General features: G+C 47.1%; 1 protein-coding gene across 4 annotated transcripts; it reads right to left on the bottom strand.

Annotated features, from left to right (window-relative positions):
- Window positions 1-2,865: 2,865 nt before the first annotated feature.
- FUT10 (fucosyltransferase 10) lies at window positions 2,866-24,891 on the bottom strand. 4 transcript variants are annotated; one of them, XM_055790844.1, is made up of 7 exons: window positions 24,812-24,891; window positions 21,429-23,652; window positions 20,923-21,208; window positions 19,175-19,375; window positions 16,449-16,734; window positions 11,460-12,295; window positions 2,866-8,299 (listed from the first exon to the last, which is right to left on the bottom strand). In XM_055790844.1, the coding sequence occupies exons 4-7, from the start codon at window positions 19,250-19,252 to the stop codon at window positions 8,075-8,077; spliced, it is 1,425 nt and encodes a 474-aa protein (XP_055646819.1). In that variant the 5' UTR covers window positions 19,253-19,375; window positions 20,923-21,208; window positions 21,429-23,652; window positions 24,812-24,891; the 3' UTR covers window positions 2,866-8,074. The 4 variants fall into 4 exon arrangements, with proteins under 4 accessions (XP_055646819.1, XP_055646820.1, XP_005232893.1 ...); XM_055790845.1 differs by lacking the exons at window positions 20,923-21,208; window positions 24,812-24,891 and having other exon boundaries at window positions 21,429-24,720; XM_005232836.4 differs by lacking the exons at window positions 20,923-21,208; window positions 21,429-23,652; window positions 24,812-24,891 and adding an exon at window positions 19,470-19,650 and having other exon boundaries at window positions 19,175-19,378.
- Window positions 24,892-24,934: the final 43 nt, after the last annotated feature.

Genomic DNA, 24,934 nt, shown 5'->3' with positions numbered 1-24,934 from the left:
ACCTTAATAACTACCACTGACCTCCTTGTGTAGGATGCAAGAGGTCTGTTTTTCCACATGCCAGCCACAAGCCGTATGGCAAAGTGTGTGACAGGGGTAACCCTGACTGCAACTGAACTACACACACTCTAGTCACAACAGCTCCTTGCCTTCACTTGCATGTTTCCAGCTCTGTGGTAACCTCAGTTTTCAACCTCTATGGTAGTGCAATATCCCTCATAACAGGAGTTGGCACTCCAGACAGACCATGTCACAGGGGTTGCAGACATGGCCACAGCTGACTCCTAAGCAGGATTACTTCCTTCTGATGCCATAGGCACCTGAGCAGCAACCCCGCCGCAGACAGGTTCACGTCAGCATGTCCAACCCAACTTGGCCTACCTGAAGAACAGCTCAAAGCTGTCTTCCAGAAGTTTTCAGGTGTGTTATCAGCAAGTTTAGCTCAGCCTTCACACCTCTTGGTCACTAACTTCTCTGCCTGTACCAAACAAACCCCAAAAAGCAATACCGATTTACTTCCAAGCCACCACTGACAGTCACAGCAATGAGGCTGTCCCTGGGGAGCATCTTTGCCTAGTAGGAGCCAGCACACAAAGTTGCTCTGCCTCTCCTGGGGGACTTCTCCCCTTCTTGGGCAAGCTGACCCTGCCAAAACAAGAGCAAGTCTTAATGCTGCATGCCATGGGGCATCTTAAAAACAGCTCTGTGGTGACAACCAGTGTCCTTTAGTGCATGGGGCTAGCTCCTCTGCCATACAGGCTATACCTCTCCAACCTCACCTCTTTCAATCCTCCCTTCATCTTCTTTCCCACTTTCTTCAGTGACCATCTCATCCCACCAGAAGAAGCACCCTGTCAGACAGGCTGACCTCCTGCAGGAGTCTGAGGAGCAGGGAAGGAGGTCTATCAATGAAAGGGGGCAGAACTTCCCTTTCCTTTGGACCTGCCCTGACTGTCACAGGTGGTATTTCAAGCCTTTGCTTCCTATTTTTAAAGAGTGGAGCCCAGTGAGCAAGAAGCACTACTGAGCACAGAGAGGGACCCTCCCTCAGTGACAACGATCCCCACAAAGCTGTCTTGCACACCTGTCCCCATGCCTCGAGAGCCCAAAGGTCTGGGACCAGTTTCTCTGTGGGGGCCACTCATTTGAAGCAGAGCAAGGCTTTTCAGCAAGCCAGAAGTGCTGTCGCTCTGTCACACCACCCTCTGAGTGACCCACAACTTGCAGTGAGAGTCAAGATGTCCCTGTGGCTGCTGCCTGCTGCCTGGATTCCTGGTCAGGCTTTGGCTGTGGGCTTTGACCCTAGTCATTAGGTCAGACAGCCTAATTCTGACCTCTCAGACAGAAGAAGAATGGGTTTCCTTTAATTCTATGATGAAGCTTTTTTAGGCAATGAAGGGGCCTTTTCTGATGAGAGTTTGAATCTACTTCCATTATTACAGGGGAGTTTGTGTGTACTGCTCCCATCCCTGGAATGGATCTTTTTGGGTTTCTGTGGTCTTTCCACAAAATACACAGCATGGGGGAGAAAGGATGTGTTTTTGCTGACTCCGGGAAAATGGCAAACAACCAAATGCATCAGTCAGGAACAGTGAGTAATAGCTTTAAATGCACACAACTGTTAGCAGCACATTTTAGTGCATTAATAATTTACACTCCACGGAAAGTTTAATTTATGCAAAGTGAGAGTTTTGTGGCATAGTTACAAAAGGCACACATGATCCTGGAGATAACAGATCTATAGTGAGTCTATGATTCCTCCTGGGGAGCTATACCTTGACTGCAAAGTCTCTTGGGTTTGTCACAGGTCTTGCTGGACGGTTTGTACAGTGCCTTTCTCAACATGCCAACAGCTGGGACAGGAGTGCAGTACAAAAGCATTTCTTCATCCATAAAGAAGAAAGGTATTCTTGAGGCCTACCCATGCTAAAGAAACACCTGGAACTGCAAAACATGCACACCAAAACATTCAGAAAGATTGCCAGCAAAGGGGAAAAGAATACAATTATCTTCCAAGTCTCATGACCCTGGAAGGCTTGCTGGATTGTTGCTGATGCACTGTCACTTCCATCTCCAGGCTGTAGCTGCTGCACCTCTAACTGCCTCCTGGGACCCTGCCCTGCCCTGAGGATTGCAGCAGCCAGTGTCCACCAGAGGTCCAAGGAGACACACCCCCCCCCCATCCAAAAGACACTTGCTGTTTGGCCAGAAGGAGCCAGGCAGCACACAGCACTGAAAGGGAGATTTACAAAGCTGCCAAGCAGCCCTGAAGCCTGCAGCAAAGCCCACCAAACAGCAATGGCTTTGCTTAATCTTCCCCAGACCTGCTGCACCTAGCATGTTTTAGTCTTCTGAGCCTACTGCCCCACTTACTCCTCCTAGCCTGGGGAGCGTGGGACCACAGGCCTGCATACACAGGTGACCCAGAGCCCAAGAAAGGTGGCACTCAGAGCCCAGGAAGGTTGCTCTGTCTGAAGCCATCAAAAAGCAACATACAGCCTCCTGCTGTTTAATGGGGGGGGTTGCGTAGAGAAGACTAACAGAGTGGCAAGTCAAATGCCCCACAGGTTAGAGATGCCAGGTGTTTCCCCTGTGCCTGGGCAGAAGGATACTGCTTCTGGCTACATCTCTTTCAATGGTCCTTTTCCAGGTTCTCACCTCACTCCAGGTTCAGGATGGACAGCAAGTGAAAGGAAGCAGGAGGAGAAGGTAAGTAATTTGTGTGTGTGTGTGTCTGTGTCTGTGGTTTTGGGATGGGACTGAGAATCCAAAGTGGACTTGGTTTCATTGGCTTGGTGGTGCCCCAACTTCCCATAATATTTCAGCACAAACCCCCAGTTTTTAAAAAGACCAGTTACACAACTGTTCTGCACTCTGCTTTATTTTGCAACCTTAGCAATCTTCAGGGACTTTTTTCCCTGCAGAATATATGTACATATATTAAACAAGAATGCTTTCAAGACATTTGATTGATTAGATGCAAAATAGCTGTCTCCATGACCTATCTTTTTCCAAAGCCAGGGAGTTAAGAGATCAGCAAATGGCTGCAGGTTTTTAATAATTAATTCATTAACCCTGAATTTAAAAGACACACTAAAAACAAGGTCTGCACATGAGGGTTCTGTAACAATAGTTTAAAAAGACTTAGGGGGGAATATCAGACAAGCAAGACACAGCAGCACACCACTCCACACTACCTGGCCTTCCATCCTTGCTGCTGCTGGAGAAAGTGCTCCTGTGAAAAGCAATTCAGACAAGCTTTCCTTTTCCGTTAATTACACAAAAAGCGCCTGGCTTTAACCTCTCTTAACTGCCTGAGCAGTCTCCACAGAGCTGTGCAGTGCGTGGTTCTACTCTGCTGGCCATATGAAACCTCCCCACCACTCATCTCATGCATACACAGCAGTGACATGCTTTTCTACAGAAGCACACAGCCACCCTCACTGTATTTCATGTCAGCCTACGGCCGTGCTGCTGACAAAGCAGAACATCACGTGCTTTGCAAATGTTTGTTACCAGCGTTGAGATCTTCAGCTTTCCTTAATGCCTGCCACAAGCAAGTGTTTGGCTTTGTTTCTCTGTAAAATGCTGAAAGCGGTAGGAAACCTAGGATCTGACCTCTGAAGCCCACAACGCACAGTTGTGCACCCACAGCATAGGATCGAGGCTTGTCTTGCATTGAAGTGAACACAGTCAAAGTCCTCCTTACATTTCTTTTCTTTAACCACTTCCCCAGTCATTGGCTTGCTGTTCATTTTCTGGGGTAAATACTGCATTGTGACACTAATGTATGCCGAGCACAGCAACCTCATATGATCTGCTTCCACCTGTGCTAACACCCCCACCCCACCAGGCCCTCCTAAAGAAAATGAAACAAGACAAGTGTGTTTTGAAGCAAACAAATATGCAAAAATGAAACAGTCTGGGATAAATGGATCAAGTGGCCAGAGGAGGAATGAAATTTTGAACCTGAAGTCTGTGCACACTGGGGAACAAAGTGATGTACCAGGAGAGCTGCCATCACCGGAGTGATGCAGGAAGGCAAGGAGGAGGCAGGGCATGGCAGGTGCAGGACAGCCCAACTGCACAGCACTCTGCCATGACACAGGGGATGTGGCTGTCGAGGGTTTGCGGGTACAGTCAGGGAATGGGCCAACACCAGGGGTCGGGTGGGGGCATCTGCTGTGGACCAGCTCACCAAGAGATGAAGCAACTCTTAGACAGTTGGAGGAAGCCTCGTGATGGCAGGGCCAGATATTGCCAGGGGACTTTTCCCATCAGCAATACCTTCTGGAAGGGCCCCTGACTGGCACAAAAAGTCCGCTGGGAGTGGAGCCAATTGTGCAGCATCCCCACAGGGGTGGAGAGGATGTTGCACCACAGGCTAGGCATGCAGGCAGGGCAGGCGTGGTGACAGACAGCAGGGCCAGCCACAGTTCAGCAATTGCCCAGCAGGTTCACAGGGACGAAGCAGGTCAGGATTGAGACAGAAGTCCAGAACATTGGTCAGAGTCAGCACCGTGGCCAGTCAGAACATGGCACAGCACAGCACAGACAAGGATCAAGACCTCAAAAGTAGCCCTGGTGTGACAGGGGAGGCCCCAGGTGAGGCTTCTGCCAGCTCCTTCTCACACTCACCTTAGTGGCTTCCCTGCAGCCTGATCCCAGGTATCACTGCACTGGTTAAGAGATGGCCTCAGGGACAGGCAGCCAGAACCCAAGGAGGACAGGAGGAGGATCAGGCCTCTGACACAGCAAAAATAAAGTGGAGAAGTGTGAGCAGACATTTGCAGTGAAAAAACAACCCCCTTGTGTTTTGTTTCCCTACACAACCAGATGCCATGGAGGATGGGAGGCACAAGGGCACAGGTATGTCAGGGGGAGCTGGTGGAAGGTAGTGAAAATAGAGAGGCCAGGGGATTGTAGTAAGAAGGATAAAAGCAACTCCTGTTCTCCTTTTTCCATGCCCGAGTCCTGATTTTCCTCGAGGAAAAATCAGGGAGAGGAAGAAGGAGGACCATGTCCATGGCTGGCCTCCAGAGCCTATTTCCCCAGGCTCTTCCAGCCCCATCAGCACTGCTGCAAATTCCCAGAGACACCTCCAAGCTGAACACAGGCATCTTCTGAAGGGGCAGACTGGTCCTAAGGTTTTGTATTTCAGATGCAAATGCCATTGCAGACTCAGAGGCCACTAATACGTATGAATTCCAGCAGAGCTGATAGATATGGGTTCAGAGGAATAAATGCAAGCCCTGTATGAGCTGTCTACGTTATAACCCACAACAGAGGAAATCAGAACAGCTTGTTACCACTATGCAAGAGGTTAGGAAGCATGCATTTACTCATCCAGAATCAGCTCTTGTTGCTGGAAATACAGAAATTTTCTCAACTGTTTTGCTATTGTCTTTCTAAGGCAAAAAGAAAACAAAAAAGAAAGGGCTGTGCCATCCAGGATATACATAAGCCTGCCAAACAAACTGGATTCCTCTCTTGGCTAGAATTACAAACCTGTACACGGCAGGAAGGCTAGTACATCAACTAACAACAACAACAAGAGAGGCTCGTCAACTGCTTCTGCTTATTCCTTTCCGGAGCAGTAGGGGGAGAAGAGAGATCAACTTAAAAGTTCACGACGGTCAGTCTTTCTTACACTTTATTAGACTGCACAAAATCTTGCCATAAGTCTCCCAGAGTATTGTTCACTAAGACTTCCTCCACCCAAAACAGGAGAAAAGGCTCTAGAGGGTGATTAAATACCAAGAGGCCAAATTTAGGTTGCTCTGGACTCTAGCCTGTGGGAGCCAGGAGCTTAATGTTCTAGAAAGGATGCATTGTGAGAAGATCTTGTAAGGCTGAGTGACAACTAGAGCACTTCAGCCAGCTGCTTTGGGGACTCATCTTTCTACTGTGTATAGCAGTGGATGAAGATGTTACTTCTGAAACGCCTGCTGCTGACCACTTGAAATTTCAGAATGTGGGTTGTAAACCAGTTACTTCAATCTTCCTTTCCCTCCTGCTCCACCAAAGTAAAATGAAGGATAATAACATGCCATAAACTGAGATAAATATGCCTCATCCCTTTGGATATCACTCTACCAGATTGCTCAGGAAGCTCAGGATCTGACAGATTCCACCCTGGAATCAAAATAAAAAAAAAATCTTCAGTTGTGCAGCTCCTGAGGTCTTCAAACAACACGGCTTGAGATTTTTGCCAAAGGAGGCAGCAGAATATCACCAAGAAAAAGAGGCAGTCTTCCATGCTGCAGTTATTAAGTGCCATCCTGGGGCAACAGGTGGGGATTCAGCAGTTCCCTTTGCAAATGTTGGGTTTATGTCCAGCTCTCAATTCCGTTTTGGTAAAGCCTGTAAGTCTAGTGTTAATGCCACTTTCTGGAAGGGCTTCATTTGTGGAGCTTAGTTATCATTTGCACTGTAGACCACTGGGGAAATAGCTTAAGACATGTCCAAGAGATGCTGTGTGCCACACTGGCGAAACACTAGTGGTGAGATATTTCAGTGGGACTGTTTTGCTTAATCAAAACTAAGTATGTGCTCATAGAGGCAATGACCAATACTACGTGGTTTATGGCCACAAAACTGCTCTTTCTCTTGCTAAACTTAAAAGTAATAAAAAAATTCATCTATTTGGTGAGAAAATTACTGGTGAGAAAACTTTTCCAAGGTAAGTAAATTTTGCAGCTGAATTTCGTCGTGTAAATGCTATTCACATCCTTCCCCATGGCTACTAATTCATAAAACAGCCAGATGGTTGACAGCAGTCTTAAAATAGCCTACTACAAGGAACAATTGCATGGAAATTATCAGACAGGTGAAAATCTGCCTTTCCAGCCATGTGAAGAACTCCATATTAGTAGTTATAACTGCCTGTGTATCTGCACATACATGGGCATGTGTATGAATGACAGTCTCTCATCCTAATGGTTCCACCCAAATAATGCCATTTGGTGGACCCTGTGGAAGTTGACTCCTCCATAGACTGAGGATGCAAGATTTTGGGATGAGAACTGCAACAATCTGCAAGCCAGGCAAAGGTTGTGCCCTTTGGCAAGTGATGACCAGGATCACTAAGTTTTTTCTTTGTCAGTCAAAGTAAATTAGGGTTTTCTGTGTTGAAATAGGAAGGGTGCTTGCCTACCGCTCCTTGTGCCTATTGAAGACTCTTCAGCATCAGTGGACCCTCCATTTTATCCCTGCCCTTTCAAGCATGTAATTCCCTGTTCACACATGGTCCATCCATAACACTAGTCCACCATCAGAAAGGCAAGAAGGTAAATCAGATTAAGGCCAGTCCCACTTCTGGGGAGTGGAGATATTCATGTGCTATGCTTATTTTTAGCAAAAGATGGTGGGTAAGTCTGAGCCAGCACGTTTTTCATTCAATCTGTCCCTGGACACTAACAGATGGTGCTTTCTTGTGCCAAGCACTAATGCACTTTACATTGGCACTCGTGTCAGGACACAAAGCCTGCCAAGTCCCTGCTAAATCTGCTGATGCCAGGAAAATTGATAATAAACAGCTAGCCAGGGACACAGTCCCAAGGTTTTCCACTACCTCCAAAGTAGTACAGAAGCTGTACCAGTGCAATGGTGTCAGCTGCTCTCCAGCTCATGACTATCAATGCAGCAAAGGAGGGTCGTCGAGCACTGGGGAAAAAAGGGTCCTGAGGCTATCGACATAGCTGCATACTTAAAGATGGAGGGAGATCCATCTGTTTCATGGGAATTAGCTGTGCGCTTAAAACAGGGCTTTGAGAACCTTGACTTGTGCGTTAATGCTCAAACATCTGAGGTAATGACAATTAATATAAATGTACATATTACTGAACATATATATATATACACACACTCACACATATATATACACACATATCACCTGATAGGGTGATTCTATTGTTTAGCCTTCCTTAGTACCCCTTGAGTACTGAACAGACTACGTTCAGTCTTACAGGTCTACTTCCTGTGGCTACCAATCCCACATATGATAAGGTGACCTACAAAAGAAAATTCTACAGACTCCTCTGAGGAGCTCACACTGTTGTGCAGGTGATTGTGTTCATTCTTTGAATACAAGCATCCAAAATTCTTGAGCTGTAAAATTCCTGTTCCTTTCCACCAGATGCCTCAGCGCCCAGGCTTCTTTCTTAGATTGCTCAAAGCTCGGTATCCACATCTCTTGGAGAGAAGTCCAACCAGGGTCTGAAGATGAGAACCTGAAAGCCTCTGGTTTGGGGCAGCTCAGATGGTTAATCTGAGCATTCCATCTCTGGGGCAGCCATCCCTGGCAACGGAGAGAAAATAAAAGGGGTTATTCAGGGATGCTGGCAGACAGAGAAGAAAGCTGCTATGCCATTAGTAAACTATCAAAGCATGTCAATGGCATTTTCCTTCCCGCTACAGGCTCTAGCCATGTCCCTGTGGGTGTCAGAAGGGAAGCTCCCTCCAGTGTCTGGGATGAGGCCAGTTATGCTGACAAAAGCCTGAATCTCAGATCAGGTTTGGCTGCGAATGAGCAGCACCAGCCCACCCAAAATGAAATGCTAATGCAAGGAGTTCTATTTCCATCATATTATTCTGTTTTCATCTTAAATACGCACACACTTAATGAGATAATTTTTTTAGGAGAAAAAACAAGGGATGCATAGACCAGGAGACCAAACTCGTCTTCATAATCTTCTTGACTAGAGAGCCACAAAAGCATGTGGAAGGGGTATCTGTATCTAACCTACTCTACACCTTTCCATGGTTGTATTCCTAACTCAAAGAGAGGACATCTGTCCAGATTTGCACCAGACTCAAACAGAAAAGCCTAGTTAAATGTAACACTTAGCAGTTTGCTTTCCCCAGCACTTCAGCTCACCTTAGCAACTTCAAATCTTTCTTCATCTCCCTGCTACTGGCTGACCATATGGTGTATTGCTCAGACTCTGACCAGCTGAAAGATGGCCTAATGGATATAGGACAGCTGTAGGATACTAGAGCCACTGACCAGTTTCATTACTGGAAAGGTGTTTTTTTTATTCATGCTGATAACTGAGCTCATGGAGAGTTTAAAAAATGGCTACTGACTCTTGGTATTATGTAAACCTGGAAACCTTATAGGAACGTAGCAATTAAAATGAGTATCCACCAGTTCAGAAATGTATGTGGTGAGAGCTTTTAGCTTCAGTTTAATTCCAAGTAATGCTCTGTTTATACCAGCCAAATCACAGAACCACAGAATGGTCAGGGTTGGAAGGGACCTCTGGAGACCATCTAGTCCAAACCCCTGCTAAAGCAGGTTCACCTAGGGCAGGTTGCACAGAACTGTGTCCAGGTTGTTTTTTAGTATCTCCACAACAAGCAGGCTCCACAACCTCTCTGGGCAGCCTGTTCCAGTGCCCTGTCACACTCAAAGTACTGAATTTTTTCCTCATATTCAGATGGAACTTCTTGTGTTTCAGTTTGTCCCTGCTGCCCCTTGTCCTGTCACTGGTCACCACTGAAAAGAGCCTGGCCCTGTCCTCTTGACATTCACCCTTAAGATATCTGTAGACATTGATAAGATCCCCCCTCAGTCTTCCCTTCTCCAGGCTAAACAGGCCCAGCTCTCTCAGCCTTTCCTCACAAGGGAGATGCTCCAGTCCCCTCATCATCTTCACAGCCCTCTGCTGGACCCTCTCCAGCACTTCCCTGTCTCTCTCGAACTGGGGAGCCCAGCACTGGACACAGCACTCCCGATGTGACCTCACCAGGGCAGAGCAGAGGGGGAGGATCACCTCCCTATACCTGCCGGCTACACTCTTCCTAATGTACCCTAGGGTCCCATGGGCCTTGGCCACCAGGGCACACCGCTGGCTCTTGGACAACTTGCTGTCCACCAGCACTCCCAGGTCCTTCCCCGCAGAGCTGCCTTCCAGCAGGTCATCCCCAGCCTGTGCTGGTGCCTGGGGCTGTCCCTTCCCAGGTGCAGGGCCTTACACTTGCCTTTGCTGGACTTCATGAGGTCCCTCTCCACCCAGCTCTCTGGCCTGTCCAGGTCTCACTGAATGGCAGCGCAGCTTTCTGGTGTGTCAGCCACTGCTCCCAGTTTGTGTCACCAGCAAACTTGCTGAGGGTACACTCGGTCCCTTCATCCAGGTCACTGATGAGTCAGGTGAGCCAAACCGGACCGAGCACTGACCCCTGGGGAACACCGCAAGCTACGAGGCTCCAGCTGGACTCTGCACCACGGATCCCAACCCTCTGAGCTCTGCCATTCAGCCAGTTCTCAATCCACCTCACTGTCCACCACCCAACCCACACTGCCTGAGCTCACCTATGAGGATGTTGTGGGAGACAGTGTCAAAAGCCTTGCTGAGGTCAAGGTAGACAACATCCACTGCATTCCTCTCATCTACCCAGCTGGTCATTCCACCACAGAAGGCTGGTCAGGCATGATTTCCCCTTAGTGAATCCATGTTGACTACTGATAACCTTCTTTTCCTTTACATGCTTAGAGATGACATCCAGGATGAGCTGTTCCGTCACCTTTCGACAGGTGGAGGTGAGGCTGACTGCCCTGTAGTTTCCTGGGTCCTCCTTCTTGCCCTTTTTGAAGCATGGAGTGACATCAGCTTTCCTCCACAGTTAGTAGCCTCAGGAGACTGAACAGCTCATGGTGCCTTTGAAATGGCCTTCTGGTGTCATGTCTGGCACCCTTGCAAGACTGCTGGGATCTCAGTGCTGGGCTTCCTGGTAAGACAGCCATTTCTAGCTAGTCTCTATCAGCATAATTTCAAGAGAATTAGACTGGGAGGAACAGGTCCAGTTCTGCTCACAAATGCACAACCTCAATGTTGTGCAAAAAAGGTGCAAACATCAATGTTTCAATGTTTAGTCACCAAGTGTGGCCACAGGCACTGGCATGTTGTCACTACAGGTTTGAATGTACCCAAACACATATGTAGACCCAGACAGTCATAGAGTATTTAAGTCAGGAGGGACCTCCAGGGATCATCTAGTCGAGTTGCCTCTTCCAAACAGGTCTAATCATATCTAATTGCCTAGGGCAGCACTGAGTTGAGTCTTAAGACATCTCCAAGGACAGAGATCCCACAACCCCTCTGGGCAACCTGTTGCCAACTGTTCCAGGTCATCTAAAGCATGTCAGCAAGTTAGGCTACTTTCTGTAGCCTGATAAAAACCTTCTCCCTGAATAAATCAAGCGTTCTGCTGAAATGACTACCAGCTCAACAGTCAATGTGTATGAGCTCAAGCACTGCAGCAGCATGAGGAACATGCTCTGGCTGAGCAGCTGTATCTTCTGCCAACACCTTTTGACAGGGAATGCACAACCCAGTGGCACCAATACCAGTGGTTGTAGGCTGCCCAGAAATCTAGTAACCAAACCTCCTGGGACAAATCTGAGCCTAGCGCCATTTTAAAGCCTCTCTGAGACACAAGGACAAAGACACACGTACCTTTTCTTCCCTTCTGATATTTTCCCACACTCTGTTACACACCATGCACTCAAAGGCATCTATGTAATTGTCCTGGGTGACATCTTGCACTCCCCACTTGCGTTCCTTCATTGCTGTAAGCAGTCTTGGGTTGGAAATGTCCCCTTTCAGCTTCCATTGTAGGTAGGACTCATATTCTTGATCGTTTGTATCCAGTGTTTTGATATAGTGGGCCAGATCCCGAGGGTGTGAAAAACTGGATACCAGGATTGCGCTCCTGTTACTAGGAAGCCAGTCTACAATGCTGGGAGACCCAAAGTATACTGGTACCACTCCCAACTTCAGCGGCCGCCAGAGTTTTTCAGTGATGTAATCTTCACAGATAGCATTTTCAAAAGCGAGAATGAACTTGTACTGTGCCAGTATTTTAGAGAAATTCCCATCATCCATGGCAGTTGGACTTCTGAGATGCTGGGGAAGGTCTCTGTTATGCAGACATTCCCCGTAAGAGTCTACTTCAATGTGGCACATTAGCTCACGCACATAGCTGTCCCGATCAGAAGGAGGGTTGCAGTCAGACTGCACATATACAAGTGGTGCAAGCCTCTTCCTCAGGCTGTTCTTCATCTGCACTGGGATCATGTACCTCAATGACTTCAGAACCTCTACACCCTCAAGGTACTGAGTGGTCAGCGGTAGGTGGGAATGGCGGCTAAAGGTTGCAGTGTGGTTGAACAAGGTGATGGTCGGTTCATGGAAGAGTTTGTAGTTGTTTTTTGGTGACTCTTCATGGAAAAGGGCCCAATCATGATAGTCTTTACGAGGGAGGGGTAGACTGTCTATACTCAAGTCAGTACCTAGACAAAAGCAGATTGTGTTTAGCCTACGCCTATCTATCATGCAACACTAACTACAATAACACAGAAGTCTAGTTTTAATTTAGTACCAACCCTACAACCATTGCATTTATGACATTATAAGGCATTATTGCAAAGAGAGCAATTCATGCAAAGACAGAGGAGTGTTACAACAGATAAAACTGAATTTTGGCAGCACAAGAATCTAGAGAATGGGGATCAGGAGTTAATATGAGAAATGGTTTACTTTCAGGTTGCATCAGTTTAAAGGCCTCTCATTCCAAAGGCTCACCAGGAATTCTAAATTTTAATGTACTGCAATGAGATTAATAAGATGCTTAATAATCCCCTGGTTCTGTAAATAGGCGAACAGATGGTATTGTCTCTATCTGTGATGTGAGGGAAATGGCTACTGCAGGGTTCAATTTCACTCTAGTAGCAAAACAACAAAAAGGATTCTAAAATATTGGATAGGGTTAAGGAGAAAAATTACAAGAATGACTTCAAGTCTTGGGAAGGCATCGGACTATAGAGACTTTGGAAGGCCATCTATTTAGTTTATCAAAGAGAGAATTAAGAGGTAAAGTATCACAGCTGCCTACCAGATACACAAAGAAGTAGCTTCTGTCAGAAGAACGAATGCCAATAGTAGAAAAATGATCATGTCTGAACTCTAAAAACAGACCACTACAGCTGCTTGCACCTCCCTGCAAGGAAAGGGAGCCTCCAGAACCACTTAGGAAAGCTGTGGTGGAAGCTTTAGTACAAATCTAGAAGCCTTTTCTCAAAGGCTGGTCTGTGCAAAACTGAATTCAAAATATGAGCTCATGAACCTGACCCTTGCTCACCTTTTATTACTGCTGAGCTACGCTCACAAGACTAGCCTTATTGCAGATTAAACGAAAAGCTGGTGAATCTCTGTCAAGATGCTTCCTCACTGTCTTATAATTGTATCTGGTTTTTACTTAAGTACAAGCACTGAATATACAAAACTTTTAACTGGTATTGTCAAGCAAGGGAGGTTCATAAACTGAAACAGTGATCAGCTGGTTTAGAAAACATCACAGATCCCTTCATTTTGGACAACATATTCTACCGTCCCAGTCACACTCATAAGTTTTCACTTTCTGCTCTACCCCTGACCTCAAACTACTGACAGGAAAAAAGAGGCGCTAGCAGAAGTCTAACACAGAATTTTGATATAAAACTAATATATAAAGAAAGGGGGGAAAAATGTCCAGTCTTTGTGGCTGCACAAGCTTGCCAAGGTGACTCCAAGGGTGACCTTATAACTGCTGCAGTGAATACAGGTGTTAGCTCTCAGTAACATAAAAACCTCCTATAGAGCAAGACCCTTCAAGAGTACCAGGTGGGTTTTTTAAAGGCTGCTAGGTATGTGACCTTCCATTTTCCACTGAAGGGTGGTCCCAAGCCCTCAACACTAAAAGGATGAAGGGCTGTGCCACCCACTGAAAAATGCTATTTGCTGCCTCTGTTTTTGATGTGTTTGTTATAGGGATACAAGAAGGTGAGGAAAACTGAAAGTCAATCAAATTCTCACAGGGAAGCTTATAAGGTCCATCTGGTTTTGAAAACACTTTGTTCTAAGTGATGCCCAGAAGAGAAGCAGCAGTGCGTACAGACAATAATGAAACACTTTTAATTGAAACCATAGCATAGCTCTGCCACTCACAAGGGTGCTCTCTCTTCAAAGTAGTATTGCAGGGAAGAGGGAAGGACAGTGCAGGAAAGAATGAGACAAGGAAAGGGATAAGAGAGAGACAGAAATCTAACATGTAAAACTTACTAAACAAGGACAGAATTAGGCAAACAGAAACAAAGAAAAATGTACTATAGATCACAGCACATCAGAATGACTGATTCTAATATCGCACTTAATCAATCTCAGTCCAGCAAGAAGACAAAAAGCTTTTAAGGAATAAAGGGGAGGTAACATCAGCATGTTCCCCACACCATAAGATGAAGGAAACAAAAGAGGTTTATGAGGGGATAAAGCACAACATGACTAAAATTATGAGCAATTTCAACTTCCAAACTATTAATTAGGAAATCTTAGATATGTGGCAAAGTGCAGAAGGGAAAGACAGATGCTGTCAGGAGAAGTTCTGCAGCTTAGGAGACATCTTTCATTCAGGATTCATACTCCAAGGACTCAACACTCCAGCACAGAAAAGTTGGACATCCTCCTCCCTTAGGAACAACATCCCTGAGGCTCTGACAACATAGCATCAGATCCAACTCATGCTGACTCAGTTGCATTGATAGCTCATGCTACACACAAAACTCTGTGAAGTATGTGACACTGGAAAGGTGGAGCTGAGAACCCCTCCCAAAAGCAGAGACAAAATCTAGCAAAGTGGATGCCACATCTCACTTCCAGACAGGAGATGGTGGCACTTGACAAAGTAATCACCTACAGCTAAGGGCTTCCCAGGCTAGCCAGGACAGTAAGTCAGGACAAGCCACAGAAAAGAATACGTTCCTAGCAAAGCAGTTCTGCGAGAAACCATCTGTATCCCATATTTTTGCATAATATCTTTCCTAAGCTTTGGATCGTTCTTCTCTTGACTAGCTCACTGACCAAAGTTTCAGGGAAAATTAATGCAGTTTCTCTGGAAGGTAAAACTGTGCCCTGATCCAACCTTAGCAAGGAAATGCAGATGTTCAAATTTTCACTCAGCACTGTTTAGGGGAAATACTGGAACACCAAAATCTGCCTTTTTACAGGCCCGCAACTCAGTTCATCAAGGCCAGTGCATGTCTGTATGAAGCTTTTTCTGTGCTGATGCAGCATTTTTCCTCACCTTCCACATCATCTACCACCTTTGTCTTTGCAGGTTTTAGCATTGTGGGATCACTTATTGTGGTTTAAAAATAAGTAACATTTTTGCATATTTTGACACTTGTCTTTACACAGTTCATAGCCAGCATCACCAGAAAAAGAAAAAAAAAACTACAGGAAGAGTCTTTTGCCTAATACAAATATTGCTTTAAAAACAAGTAAGTATACCACATCCACAAACCTGCTAAAAAAGATCAATAATAGTCCTTCTAATCCTGAAACAAATACAATTACTATGAGAGACCAAAACCACCACACTTTACAGCTTTCATGTGATGCAGACCCAGCTTTCCTTGTCTTTAATTGGGTCAGCTTCTCATTCATTTGCTGTTATTCCTTCTCTTTCATGCTTGACCACTATATTATCAACTGAGAAAGCTGACCTACTTGGAGCTCTGAAAAGATTAGCCGCTACAAGTTTTTGGTTCACTGTTAACAACCAAGCTAAAGGCCCTTCTTTCCTATATTTCCAGTTCACATGTATCCGGACTGAGTGAATGAGATTCAGGATTCTTTTACTTTGTTTTCAGACAAAGCAGCTGAACCCACCAGTCACAGAAAAGCATTTGGCTTTATTTTTCCACCTAATATTCCACACATTTTTTTCTCTGAAAAGCAACCATGTGGGGGAAAAGAATAAAATTAACAAAATAAGGCCATTTTAAAAGATGCATCTTTTGTTTTGTAGACTCACTTTACAGTACATGTAGCGGGAAGTTTCTGAGGCGGCAAAGCCAGAGCAGCTCAAAAGGTTGCACTAGCTGCTGCTCTCTGTGCAGAATCAATAGGTTTCTTTCACCACTTTCCATTTACAGTCTGCTAGCAATCTCTCAGCGCATGAGGAAAGGGAGCTGCACAGTTACCAGTGAGGGCATTATTTTAAGACAAAAGACTTGCACAGTGCAACAAAGGCCTTGCAGAACCTCTGCTACGGGTGACAAGCCAGAAGACTGTAAAAAGCTGGCTTGATCTCAGGCTGTCTTTTCATAACTTGGCAACTGTGGGAAATTATCTTTTTTTCCCATAAACTGGGAGCACTTGTGATTGGAAAGCAGCATGAGACAAGGCAACAGTCATACCACAGATGTGAACAGTCACTTTTCAGAGTACTTGTACAGAGTGTGCATCTCTGGATCTCTACTGATTGTATTCAGCACCAGGTTAAGTTTAGCACAATTTTTTGCACAAGTTTCCTGCTCTCAGTGATTGCCACCTAGAATACTTAACTTCTAAAGGAAAGTAACTGGGCAGGAGAGAAAGTTACTCCTTTAAAAAGAAACAGATTCTTACCATAGAACAGAAATGCTCTTGTCATCTGATTGTGCTGGTAGGTCTTGTTGATGGTAAAGAAGCAAACATCCTCTCCGCACTGACCCAATCTCCCTGTCTCACCAGTCAGGGGAGACCACCAGAGCAGGACAGGATAGTGATTTACATCAGACTGTGTCTTGAAGCTGCTGTGAAGTTCCTGCTTCTTAAACTGAAAACTGTGTCTCTCCACAGGTTTTAATGGGCCACTGCGTAAACTGGAGATTACTGCCACCTTATTCTCTGAACTGCCCAGTTCAGTGATAACCTTCAGGGAAATAAACATACATATCACAGTGCATCACTGTCATTAGCCGGGACATCTGCTTGACAAATCAGAGTTTAAGCATCAAGCACTAAGTCTGCATATGAAGTTTCTGTCAATCAAAGTGGATGCATTTCACTGACTGCAGCCACATCCGGGTGATCTTATGTCAGAACAGCAAAAATTTTAATGTGAATTTGTAAGGACATGGTGAGAAACACATTTCTATACTGAGATATGGCCACATCACATATGATTAACAACACAACTTCTGCTTTCTTCCTGGAAAAAGCACAAAACTGAGGATAGCCTGTCTGTAGCCAGGTTTCTTCTAGAAATCAGCTGTAAAAAAAACGCCACAAAGTTTTCAGTGTGGCCATCTGTCCTCACTCCTACTAATTTTTAAACCACTGACCAAATAAATTAGGTGCAGACAGGTCTTACAGACAATGTAACTACAACTTCATGGCTAGCTAGAGGAAAAAAATCCCATCTGTATGCAGAGAAGTAAAAGACCTACCAGTATGAACCATCATTTACAGATCTGAAACTCTATGAGGAACCTTAAAAACTCGCCCCTAACACTGCTCTCCATCTGCCATGAGACAGAAGTTCCCAGAAAACCTAGGGTATTTCTGGTGCCCGTGAAGCCACCACTCATCTACAGCTAGTACCTGCCATAAGTGTCCTGGGACAGAGCAGTCTGTTGAGTGAAGTGACAAGAGATGGTGCCAGCAGGTACTGCCACAGGATACATAGATCCTGCTCTTCGCTTTAGTGGAGCAAAGACCTTTCTGCTACAATGCACATGGGGGTTTTGTGTGCATCTTCACAGGCAGTGTATAATGCCAGGAACAGCTGCAAGAATGACAGGGGAACTCAAACTCACCAGACAGCTTTGACCATAGCACTTCCCCTTGTCAGGTGGCTCTGAAGGAGGATGTTGGAAAGTGGGAAAGCATTGTTTATATCAAGTTGTTTGAAAATATTTATCTTTCCCGATAACTTTACTGTACGCATTCATTTTGCTGATTTCTGTGTCATTCCCTCTCACTGTGTAGCAAAATACATTGATTGTAGCTGGACTAAATAGGCTGTGTGCAGCATGGGACACTGGGACAGCACACACAGGAGGCTGTGCAAAGTGCAGCTGTACAGAAAAGTGCAGAAAACACTCCTGTGTTGGCAAGTGGACAAGATACTAGCTGGGGAAAAGATGCATATGTCTAATACTATATAACTGCAGCAATGTAACTGAAATAAGTCTACAACTACCTCATAGTCAGGTTTCTCCAGGAACATGTTCTTTCTTACCCTGGCAGAATTTAAGGAGCCTCTATATTTGCACAGAATTTCTAGTAGCTCTTGTTGAATTCCTGGGGGTTGGTACACCCCAACTATACTGACAGCTCATGTGCTAAAGCAGTCCCAGCACCATTAAGTGTCACTATTCAGTGAATACTCCGAGATAAGAACCCCAGCTAGGCACAGGGAACCTCTAATCAACTCCAAACCTGCTAAGCTGTGGAGGTGCAGCAAACTCACGAACTCTCCCAATAAAGGTCCTAAAAGACTTGCTAGCAATGCTCCTGTGCAAGGGCAGCCATATCACCTTTGTTTGCCTTGTTCGGGGGAACAGAACTGAAAGTGACCATCCAGTGTCAGTGACCGTCCCCAAGAAACCGCACCAATTTGGAGCAGGAAGCTTGCATGGGAGAGCTTCACAGGGTCTCCTCCTGCTGGCTCCATGGTAGTGATCTGAGGTACCAGTCTGAACCAGAGCCTCAGTTCAGAGCACAGGCCAAGAAGAAAGACAACTCTGGGGCAGATCCTGGCCCTCTCACAGCTGAAGTCTCCTAAAGGCTCATGACTGCCAACCAAGGCTGATTTGATTTGTCTAAAAGTTGTTCTAACAAAAATCTAGGGTAATCAGCCACAAATTAATATGCCTCCACATTGATTTTTCTCTCATGCATTTTTTTAATGACCAGTTACCGGATTTCCTAAGAATAGCCTTTGAGCCAGCACTGATGGACAGATTTCCATCACAGCTGCTGATGTGTTCAGATTTCCCTGGTCCATCTGCCACTTTAGAACGAAATGGGTCCAACCTTGCCTCCCTGCCTGATGAATTCAAACACATGAACAGAGGAGGCAATGCTGGATGGAGGCAACACAACATGACATGGTATTATACACTACTCCTGAGAAACAACTCCAGGAGCTGAGGAGCCACGCAAGAAAGGTGTTCACTGTATAATGTCGCTTCAGGAGACAGCTATTACCACCAGGCCAATGCTGCTGATAGAGTTTCTTTAACTCCTCTTACAGCACTTACTTCTACAGAAAATGTCTGTTGCCTCCAATGCTCTCTCTCACCTGCCAGAATTACATCATTCTTTGAAAGTGATCTCATGCATACCCCACACCCTTGCCCCTGTACCTGGAGTGTCACCATAAGGAAAAAGGCAGCTGCAAAGCAGAAGCAAGACGCCCACAGTTTCTTCTTCATCTTAATCATGCTGCACTGCTAGGCCTGCCAGAGCGGTCAGCTCTAGGCATCAGGAAGGCCAGCTTGGCTAAAGTCTTCAGCCTTTGCTGCAGGACTTCCCCACTCTATTCTTACTCCTCTTCATGGTGACTGCTGCTGAAAAAGGGCACAGCATCAATACAGAACACTTCTCTGTATTTACTCAAGCTCTGTGTTATTTAGGCTCTGTATTTAGTTTGATGTCTACCTGTAGCTTTCTGTAGGTGCCAGAGCCACATTTTGAGCCAGGTATCCAGAGAGCAGCCTGCACAGAACAGCAGGCTCATGCACAGCCCCAGGCATCTACTCTCTTTCTGGTCATCCTGGGCTTGGGCATCCTCTCTAAGCAGGGTCACACATCCTCTCATCCTTGTAGTCAGCATAGAGAGACGCTGACTCCGTCCTGTGTGGGAAGGGGAAGACGTTTTCCTGAGTTTCAAAGGGAAAACTGTGCTGCTTTTCAGCAGACTTACAAATAGGTGACCAGTAAAGGACTGTCCTTCTCTGGGCAGCCCTGAAAATGCTCATGGGGGAGGCACACAACTATCTGCTCTTGGGACTTAATATATTGCAGTCTTCTGGGACTTCTGTTCACCAGTGTATCTAGCCCAATGCATAGAGAAAGTAACATAATATAGCACAAAAACACAGCACAAACACAAACTCTCTCCACACCTTAAAACATTTAAATCTACCAAGTTCCCCTTCCCCTGTAATGTGTATCAGCGTTGGTCTGCCTCTCCTCAAATAACACTTCCCCATCCCTGATGGTTTTTTTTTTTTAGCTTTCACGGTGTTTTGCTACATGCTGGATGTTGCTGTGTGAAAATCCTAACTCCTGGCAACAGGAGTAGGTGCAAATTCCAGCTTTGTCATAAAAAAAAAAAAAAAAAAAAAAAGAAGTTGGGAGTAAGATAAGACTTTATTTCTCAATGTAGAGGAGTAAAGGTTGAAAATGTGGGTATTCTGAAAGCTCAGAAAGCAGAAAGACACACACAAAAAATGCTTAATAAACTGTTATTTTATAACTCATCTCTTTCAGAGACATGCCTCATGTAGTTCAGGCTGGGTTTCTATGAAAATCAGTTGGATATCATTGTATTGTCCCCGTGTGTGTGCACCTGCCAGCTTTCCCCCCATCCTAATCCCACTCACAAATTTCCAAAAACCTGACAAAACGGGACAGGTCCCAAAACTACTGCCTGCCAAGGTACTACCTCTGTGGTGCTGGCAGCCAGAGGGAAAAAAAAAAGATCCTCTTTCTGTCTCCACCACAATGTGAGTTCATATCTTCCCATCAACCGTCAGAAAAGCCTTTTAGTAAAACCTCACACAAAACTATGCTGGGAGCGTTCTGCTCTGCACAGGACAGAGTTTTTGAAGGTTTTGTGTGGGCATGAAAGTGCGCAGCTGCCAGCTGAGCGCTTTTCACGTCAGGTGGGATCTTTTATAAACCCCTCGTATCTTCTGTGCCTCCTGCATTATAGCTAAAATGGGGCACCAGGAGGGGAAGGGGCTGAATTCTGTACACAACTGTGTTGGCAAGATCTACTCAAGGCACACCCTGGAGCAGAACAGTATCTCTAATACCACATGTCCTACCCTGCACACGGCAAAAAGTAAGACTCCGATGACCCACTGAACGCTCCCCTACAGCCTACCCTGTGGAAAAAAGTTGTAGCGATCATTCCATTTTCAGGTATTCCTCCAGAAGGGGAACTGCCCACGCCATGGGTATGCTGTACCAGCCGCCCCAGGGTATTGCGCTGTGTCACGGCTTCATTCTTGCACTTGCAGTGCCCAACACTCGGTACTTTTAACCAGCGGGCCGATGCGCTCCGTGCTTGGGATGGGCCACACAAGGCTCCGTCCTGTCCCAGCTCTGCTGGCAAAGGTGAGTTCACAGCGCTCTCCCACCTCGGCCAGGCCGAGCGGACGCCTTGTGGGCTGGAGGGAAGAAGCATAAATCACCGCTCCCGCCTGTCCTGCGGAAGCAGCAGCTCCCCTCAAGTCCTGCCGAACTTCCCACCAGCTCTCCCCGCCGCCTCTCCTGCCAGCCCCGCTCGCTGCATCCCTGCGGGCTCAGCATCCCAGCCGGGGCTGCGCCTGCCCCCCACGCCGCCCCTCCCGCCCCGCCGGCCCCGGCCGGGCACCCCGCTGTACTCACCCCGCCGAACTCCTCCCGCCTCGCCGCCGTCCCGCCCCGGCTGGGTTTGAGGGGCTTTGGGGTAGTTCTTGGCTTGTTTTTTTACTTTCGGTTGGTGCACCCACCCGGTGCGGGGCGGGCGGCGGGGCGGGGGCTGGGCGAGCGCGAAGCGGGGCCCCGCGGCGGGGCGGCGCGGACCTGCGGCTCCCTCCGCCCACCGCGCTGCCAGCCGGGGGCGGGGGGAGCGGCTCTTTTGGGGGTCCTCAGGGCCCTGAACACGGAACGCAGAGGGCTAATCGGCCTGGGAGCGCCATCGCCTCCACCCCGCCCGACTGCTCCTGCTGCACGTCTCGCGCTGCATGACCCCTCTGTCACACACACACACACACGAAATAAACCCGGCATTCTCTGGGGCCTGTCGCTGTCAGCGTAACTGTTCTTCCTGCGGTTTTATGTTTTTCGCATCGGTGCCGTTATCTTAGCTGGTGCTACCCTGACAAGGGCTTCGACTGCATCGAGCCAGGGGGCTGTCAAAAAAAGAAATGAGTCATGGCAGCCAGGAAGACCCCCTAGCGCCTGGAGAGCCGGCTCCGGCTGCCGGGAGGAAGCGCATCCTTCATCCCTCGGGCGCGGAGCTGCGGCGGGCATCCCGTCCGAGACCAGAGACCATGCCTCGCTCCCTGCCTTGCCGAGGCATCTCCGCAGGGCAGTGCGCAGCGATCAGGAAACAGTCCTGTCAGCCAGCCCGGCGCTTCCAGAGGTTGGGCCCTCTTTATGCAGGTTTTGACGTTTGCTATCAGTGGTGAAGGGTACTTACTCTGAAAGGGTGGTGCTGCTGGCTGACAGCAGAGCCGATATTCTTCCACCCAGTACAGACGCAAGAACCAAAGGTTTGTATTTATAACGCGCGTATGTCATTCAGAGACAACTGTATCAACACAGAGATATTTGATACCTCCACGGTTCTTCACATGTACTTGTATTTACACACAATCACTGGAAAGCACCAGATCTGCTGCTTGTAACCCAGATGCGGTGGGCAGGGGGGTGCAAGGTGGTGCTCACCCGGGGGAGCGGAGGGAGGAAGAATCCCAGAGGAGGCAGAGGGAACACCCGATGTGCCTCAGTTGAAACGCATGAGTGATAGAAATCACGAAGACGTTGTGCACACAACTCATCTCCTTACTCTACAGCAGGTCATGCCTGCAGCCTTCCTGAGAGGCTCAGCAGGGTACCCACTAGACAGCCTGAATCCAGTCCTCTGCGGCAGTTTAAGTGACCCCTGCCATGCTGGCTCTGTGCCCTTTCCTCCATAGCTACGCTTGCCTGCAGCCCATTTGGAGCAGTGCCCACCTATTGCTGCACATACTGCACCACAGAGCTCCGATTTCTCCCTGAGCTACCAGGCTCCTCCCAAGGCACAAACTAGTAACTGACACTGCAGTGCTGGGACATGACGGATTTATTTATCCTCCGCTCTTTGTGCTTCATCACAGGTCTCATCCGATTTGTTGCCTCTTCTCAAAGGTCCCAGCTGCTGGAGACAGTTTTAAGTAGAAGCTTGGTGTGGGGTGTTAATATTCTCTGTGAAGTGTCGTCACAGATACTAGACTTGTAACATGAACACTTTCCACTGATTACGAACCAGCCGTATGCTGTCAAGCAGATCCGGGCTAAGGCAAGAATCCTGCCTTTGCAGGCCTGACTAAGGCTTTCAGTGTGCCTTGAGGCTGAGAGGACTGACGCTGGCATGCCACAACGAGAGTGTAGTTCAGTAAATTGAATGGAGTGGTTGGAGGCAGATCAGAAGCCTGGTACAGCTTATGGGAGGATATGCTGTGATCCCAAATGGGTTTTTTGGTCTGGTCCGTCATTTTAAAACTCAGTTACACTCATGGGTTTCAAGCTTCCCGAGTTGGCAGACTCCCAAGTTGCTCTCATTAATGACACGACTTGTTTGGAATATGCTTCAGCTTCCTCAAATAGCTTGCTTTTTCTCAGTTACCATTCCTCAAGCCTTTAGAAGGAGTCCACAGACCCAGCAACACACAGGTTCAGACAGAATGCAGAACCTAGTCCCGAGGGCAGAGGGATAGCTTTCCTATCTGCTGCACTACCCATGCCGTCAGCAAGCTATTCTTGGACCAGCTCCATCCAGTGGTGGGCATCGCAGAAGCCCACTGTTGTTTCTTGTCCTGCTATGCCACTCTGAGGAAATAAGCCGATACCGCAGGGTCTGGCTTGCCTGTAACGCATGTTAAATAGCTGGTAAAGATGATAAGCAACGGCGATGGCAGGTCATTCATTACATGTTAGTTCTGGGCAAAACTTGACCAAAAAGTCCAAATCGTTGCTCAAACAGCAGAGCTGATAAACCAGATTTCTTCAAGACCTGTGTCTCAAGTGCCCTTTGCCCCTGGAGAGCTTTCGGTATCTAATGAACTCGCAATGCAACCTTTGACTCTGCAGGTCAGCAACAGTGACTTTCTCATCTGCTCTGCCTCTTACAAAACAGTATTTACTCTTTTGAGGTTTCTGTCATTCGTATGTGCACATTTTTAATACACCTTGTTTCTTATTAGGCCCATCTTGGTTCTTTCTCTTTTTTTTTTAGAATGTTCTGCATTTTCTAACTTTTTTCTTTCACCTAGGTACTGCTGGATATCCTCTCTGCCTCTAGGTACGTCTTTCTCCATTTCGTTTCTGTTCTATTCATAGTCTTACAGCCCAAAGCAACCTTCCACTAGGTTGTTCTGGGTTTTCCCCTCCATTATGATGTTACTATAGTCTCTATTACTGTAATACCCAGAGGCACCAACCAAACTAGGCACTCCAGTTACTGGATGAACATCCTGGCAGAAACAAATGAAGTCTCCAACTGCGCCATTAAAACAGAAAGGGCAGGAAAAAAGGCAGAGAGGCGAGGAAAGCGCAGAGGCCAAGCAACTTCCCAAAGGAAACAACACCGCTCAAGTGACAGAATAACCACCCGCGGGCCCAATTCTTCCTCGCCCCGCACCTTGCCTTTCAACTTGCAGCCATGCCTCCGCACTCCCTCACTGCTGCTCTGGCACCATTCTTCTTTCCACAGAGTCACTGCAATGCGTGGACACACCTACCGCCCTTTCAATTTAAGCACCCCAAAATTAAAGACTTTAACCCTTCCCACCACACACGGAACAGTTTCCCACCTCCCTGAACATACAGCACTGATGCAGATGTGCACATGGCCCTTACTACACATGTGCTCTGGCTGTCGTTAACCCTCCCCTCTCTAAAGCGTCTCAGCAGGCCCTGGATTATGAACCTGCAACACTGGGTCAGCTGCTTTTCCTAACGAGTGGCTTCAGTTCGGCTACTTTGCCCTGGGGACCAACAGCACTTTAGGAGATCTCCTGCCTTACCCCATCTCACGCGCCAGTTACAACTGGCTGTTTCAAAGCCTCCTCTTACTGCCACCTGTTACGGAGACCAGACCCCCCGGTTCAACTCCGAAACGGTGCTGCCGTGTGCGTTTCCACGGGGCG

This window comes from Falco peregrinus, chromosome Z (genome assembly GCF_023634155.1).
Source record: "Falco peregrinus isolate bFalPer1 chromosome Z, bFalPer1.pri, whole genome shotgun sequence".
In the NCBI taxonomy this organism is placed as follows: Eukaryota; Metazoa; Chordata; class Aves; order Falconiformes; family Falconidae; genus Falco; species Falco peregrinus.
This window is presented reverse-complemented; position numbering and strand designations above follow the sequence as displayed.